General features: G+C 37.1%; 1 protein-coding gene across 1 annotated transcript in view; it reads left to right on the top strand.

Moving 5' to 3' along the window:
• The first annotated feature begins 585 nt into the window (after positions 1–585).
• COG7 (component of oligomeric golgi complex 7) overlaps positions 586–6000 on the top strand; it is a 336481-nt gene continuing 331066 nt past the window's right edge. Inside the window, exons 1-3 of the mRNA XM_053694578.1 lie at positions 586–678; positions 4393–4586; positions 5601–5749. Of these exons, the coding sequence (XP_053550553.1) occupies positions 4421–4586; positions 5601–5749 (315 nt within the window). The 5' untranslated portion in view covers positions 586–678; positions 4393–4420. The remainder of the gene's footprint in view (positions 679–4392; positions 4587–5600; positions 5750–6000) is intronic.

Here is a 6000-nt window from a genome sequence, read left to right as displayed (position 1 = left end):
AGTAAAATATCTGCCTTTTTTTACAAATAGATGTTCATGTCAGCTTTTTATAGTTCTACTGCATCACTTTCAAGTCATTTAGCATATGGGCATTATGTCCCTTTAAAAAATGTTGATAATTTTAGATTCAGTTATAATATTAAACATTTTTTTGTAATGAACCTTTGAGGCACAGCTTGATCCAGATGGCCACGGTGTGTTACTTGACAACGCTATATGATTTGTTTTAATCTATGGTAAATATGATGTACCAACTAGTTTTGTGACAAATTGCATATTCACTAATTTTTTTATATTTCAAATCAATTAATCCGCGTTTTAAGTATTCATTACATCTTTGTTTCTACACTTTAACTGTTCTCCATTTCACTCATTCTCCTTCAACAAAACTGTGCCCCAAATAACACAGAACACCTAACTAATATATTGAATTCTACAATGGGACGGGACACCTGTAATTTCCAAACTTCAGCCCGCATTGTGCAGAAGTCACCAGTCGGATTCATGCGCAGTAGAACTGTAATTGAGAGAAGCATTTTTAGAGATCGCCTTGCGCTTGCGCAATGTGTTCGCTTGCTAGTCGTACTGCGCATGTACGGAATTAGGTACACAATGCTGTAATCTCAAAGACGGAACAATATCCGTGGCAACTTGATGCTGTGAACGATTGACGGGCAGGTATTAGATGTGCTGAATGTGACTGTGCTTGTCCGTCTGTCCGTCCCTTGCCCATGTCTGGCTACGCTGTGTACATATGAGTCATTCAGTTCTTCTGTGTATCATCAGCCTGTGTAATTCTGTTTGTCTGACAATGTTATGCCACGTCTATGTTTGGCTACCAGTTTATATTATGTTACTACCTTTATTTCATGTATATATTTATGCCTGAAATGGTTATAATACTTTATAGTTGTCTAGTTATTGGCAATGCCAGTGCAAGCCTGGTTATGCCATGCCCCTTCTGTACTGCATATGTCATATTCAGGAATGTCCATCACTGTCTGTCTATGCCAAGGCTTTTACTTCTTACTTTCTTTTGATTTAAATACAATACTTTTGCTTGAATATGTCTACCCAAGTTTGTGCCATATCAGATGCCAGTCAGTGTCGTTGTCACTTAAAGGGACAGTCTACTTGAACATTGTTATTGTTTAACAAGATAGATAATCCTTTTATTACCCATTCCCCAGTCCTGCATAACCAGCACAGTTATATTAATATACTTTTTATCTCTGTGATTACCTTGTATCTAAACCTCTGCAGACTTCCCCCTTATTTCAGTTCTTTTGACAGATTTGCATTTAAGACAATCAGTGCTTACTCATAAATAACTCCACAGGAGTGAGCACACTGGTATCTATATGGCACACATGAACTAGCGCTCTCTGGCTGTGAAAAACTGTCAAAATGCACTGAGATAAGAGGCGCCCTTCAAGGGCTTAGAAATAAGCATATGAGCCTACCTAGGTTTGGCTTTCAACAAAGAATACAAAGAGAAAAAAACAAATGTGATAAAAAATAAATTGAAAAGTTGTTTAAAATTGCATGTCCTATCTGAATCATGAAAGTTTAATTTTGACTTGACTGTCCCTTTAATGTTATGCCATTGATTGTACCTGGGGCTGCCATGCCATACCATGTCTGTTTGCTTATCTCATATCTGTCTGGTTATGTTATGCCCATGTCAGGTTGGCTTGTTTATGCCATATCCATGCGTGATTGTCTGGTTATGTTATGCCCATTTCATATTTATGTCTGGTTATTTCATGCCTTTCTCTGTTTGTTATGCCAATGTCTGCATATGTTATGGTTATGCTTAAAGGTACATTCATTCAAAATAAAATGTTTATGGTCCAGATAGAGCATACAATGTTAAGATATTTTTCAAATGAGTTTGGCTATCACATTTACTTTGTTCTCTTGGTATCTTTTGTTGAAAAGCATCCCTAGGTATGCTTAGGAGCAGCAGTCCACTACTAGGAGCTAGCTAGTGGTTGTGCACATATGCCTCTTGTCATTTGTTTATCTACCTCCCAGTAGTGTATTGCTGATCTGGAGCTCACTTTAACTATGAGTTCAACCCTTTTGCAGGAGTTAAGCCCATAGTTAAAGCATTTTATTATGCACTATTGCTTGTATATGGCACACTAGAACATTTTTCCTTTTACACTTTTTATGTCCCTGTAACAGGATACTAAACAGAGATTTTTTTTCATGGTTCAGATAGAGCATTCAATTTTAATCAACTTTCTAATTTACTCCTATTATCAATTTTTCTTTGTTCTCTTGCTATCTTTATTTAAAATGTAGGAATGTGATGCATAGAAGCCGGCCCATTTTAGGTTCAGAACCCTGGATAGCGCTTGCTTATTGGTGGGTACATTCAGCAAACCAATAAGCAAGCATAACCCAGGTTCTGAACCAAAAATGGACTGTCTCCTAAGCTTTACATTCCTGCATTTTAAATAAAGATACTAAGAGAACAAAGAAAAATGGATAATAGGAGTAAATTAGAAAGTTGCTTAAAATTGCATGCTCTATATGAATCATGAAAGAAAGAAATTGGGTTTAGTATCCCTTTAATGTTATGCCATTATTTGTACATGGGGCTTTCATGCTCATGTCTGGTTATGCTTTACCATGCCTACCTTTTCTATCAGCTTATCTTTAGCTTTTCACTCAATTATATTTTTAGCATAAGTCATATTTAAAGTGAAAGTCAACCCTAGCGTTTGTTCAGAAATAGCAGACATTTATGGCTTTGGCATTGCTTTTTGGTAATTAGAAGGCTGCTAAATGCCGCTGCGCACCACACTTGTATTATGTCCAGCAGTTAAGGGGTTAATTAGAGAGCTTGCAGGGTTAATTTTAGCTTTAGTGTAGAGATCAGCCTCCCACCTGACACATCCCACCCCCTGATCCCTACCTGACCCCCCTCAAACAGCTTTCTTCTCTCCCAAAAATTAGAAAGTCTGCCAGTACCAAAATAAAAGGCATTTATTATTATTTTTTTTTTCATATGTAGTCTGCAATGATGAATCCCCACTTAGCCCCCAACCTCTTTGATCCCCTCCATACATCTCTCTAACTCTCCCCAATCTACCTATTTGCTGCCATCTTGGGTACTGGCAGCTGTCTGCCAGTACCCAGTTTGCCCAAAAAAAATTTTTAATTTATTTTTTATACAATTTTCTGTAGTGTAGCTGCCCCTTCAATACCCTACCCCCCTCCCAGATCCCTTGCCAAAATGGTGGTGCCCAAATGTGGCGCGCACGCCCCCCCGCCACTCCCGGCCGCACTCCAGCGGCATTGCTTAACTGGATCTGGATGAGGAACCAATGATGGACTGCCCACCCGCCTCCCTGCTACAGCTCTCACTCACCAACGATCGACACCATTGATGGCCGATGCAAAGAGGGCCACAGAGTGGCCCGCTCTGCTTTGGTGGGTAAAAAAGGGTATTGCTGTGACGCCTCAATATCGAGGCATCACTGCAATACCCTGAAAGCACATGGAAGCGATCACCATCGCTTCCAACGCTTGAAACCACAGAGGACGTGTCAGGCACGTCCTTGTGCACTAACTGTATTTTTTTGTAGGACATGCCTGACACGTCCTTGGTCGTTAAGGGATTAAAAATACATCTTATTCTCAGGCTAATCATTGCATTGAATACATCAGTTTTATATATCTTTAAAGGGACATGAAACCCAAATATTTCTTTCATCATTTAAAAAGAGCATGAACTTTTAAACAACTTTCTAATTTACTTCTATTATCTATTTTGCTTCATTCTCTTGATATCCTTTGCTGAAAAGCATGTCTAGATAGGCTCAGTAGTTGCTGATTGGTGCTGCACATAGATACCTCCTGTGATTGGCTCACCCATGTGCATTGCTATTTCTTCAGCAAAGGATATCTAAACAATAAAGCAAATTAAATAATAGAAGTAAATTGTAATGTTGTCTAAAATTGTATTCTCTGCCTGAATCATGAAAGAAAAAATTTGGGTTTAGTGTCCCTTTACGTCAAAATAAAATAAAGTTTTATGATTCAGATAGATATGCAGTTTTAAGACACTTTCCAGTTTACTTACATTACCAAATTTGCACAGTCTTTTTATATTTACACTTTCTGGGGAATAAGATCATACTGAGTATGTGCACAAGCTCACAGGGTATACGTATACTAGTCTGTGATTGGCTAACATCTGTCACATGATACAGGGGTCCGGAAAATGGGAGAAAAAATAAATTTGTCAAAAACAAAATCTTCTGCTTATTTGAAATTCAGAGTGGGTGTTATTGCCTTGTCTTTTTTTTATTATGCACTTGTTAATTATGCAATTCTACTTCCTTGAGTGGTCCTTTAACTGTTTTATGTCTGCACTAGGTTGTGACTGCCTCTACTCCTTAGCCTCATGGATTTCTCCCGGTTTCTAGCGGAGGACTTTGAAGTTAAGGAATGGGTTAACGTGGCTTTTAAGTCTGTCCAGAAGGATGCACCGGGGAAGGTAGACACTCACGCTGCAACTCTGGTAATGAAACTACAACTATTTATTCAGGAGGTGAACAACTCTGTAGAAGGTAATGGCGATTGTTGCATTTTCCATAGTTACTTTAGTTGTCTGTTTAAAGGGACATTCCAGTCAAAATTTGAAAGCACAAAGATGAATGACATCTTTGTATAGAAACCTATTTACAATATACATGTGTTGACAAAAATGCTTCCAGAACAAGTTATCATTGTTTTAGTCTTTGCACGTGCATGTGAAGCATAGCTAGATATTCTCAGTGCACCAGTATTATAAATACTACAGCTGCTCAGAACACCAGTAGGGCTTGTATCATGTCAGCAATTAAGAAATTGTGTCATTACCAGGTGGGCTCTGTGAGCAAGTGCTGTGTTTAAAATGCTGGCGCACGGTGCATACTTAAATACACTTTGAAAACAGCTATAGCTTTTATTAGAAACATTTTTGCTAATACATATATATTTAAAAAAAATGCTTCTTTTCAAAACTGAAATGCATCCATGTGGATTCTAATTTTGTCTGGTATGCCCCTTTAAAGGGACACTGAACCCAATTTTATTTCTTTCGTGATTCAGATAGTGCATGCAATTTTAAGCAACTTTCTAATTTACTCTTTTTATCAAATGTACGTCATTCTCTTGGTATCTTTATTTGAAATGCAAGAATGTAAGTTTAGATGCCGGCCCATTTTTGGTGAGCAACATTCTCTTGCTATCTTTATTTGAAAAAGAAGGCATCTAAGCTTTTTTTGGGGGTTCAGATCTCTGGACAGCACTTTTTTTATTGGTGGATGAATTTATCCACCAATCGGCAAAAACAACCCAGGTTGTTCACCAATAATGGGCCGGCATCTAAACTTACATTCTTGCATTTCAAATAAAGATACCAAGAGAATGAAGAAAATTTGATAATAGGAGTAAATTAGAAAGTTGCTTAAAATGTCAGGCTCTAGCTTAATCACAAAAGAAAAAAATTGGGTTCAGTGTCCCTTTAATATAACATTTAGTCTGTCTATCTAATCTATCTTATTACAATTTCATTTATTTTTATGTATTTATTTTTGCAGAGAGCAGTCACCAAGCCCTACAAAATATGCCCCGTGTTCTCCGTGACATTGAAGCTCTGAGACAGGAGGCTGCATTTCTGAAGGAACAAATGATCCTTGTCAAAGAAGATATCAAGAAATTTGAGCAGGACACAGCACAGTCCATGCAGGTATGCAACTGAGTAATTGATTTAGGTTAGGTTGAATACAAACTGTATTCTTATTTTTTTTTTTAGATGAATATTTTTTAATTTCAACCAGACTTGATTTAGATATATTTTTTAGGCAAAAGGTCATTTTAAATACCTGTTTCTTTATAGCTAAATATATATATTTTGTTACAGAATAGAGATTATTTGATTGTAATTTGCTTGTGTGATATTTATATAAAAAAAGGTAAATGCTTTTCATTAGATTATTT

This window comes from Bombina bombina, chromosome 11 (genome assembly GCF_027579735.1).
Source record: "Bombina bombina isolate aBomBom1 chromosome 11, aBomBom1.pri, whole genome shotgun sequence".
NCBI classification, from domain to species: domain Eukaryota; kingdom Metazoa; phylum Chordata; class Amphibia; order Anura; family Bombinatoridae; genus Bombina; species Bombina bombina.
This window is presented reverse-complemented; position numbering and strand designations above follow the sequence as displayed.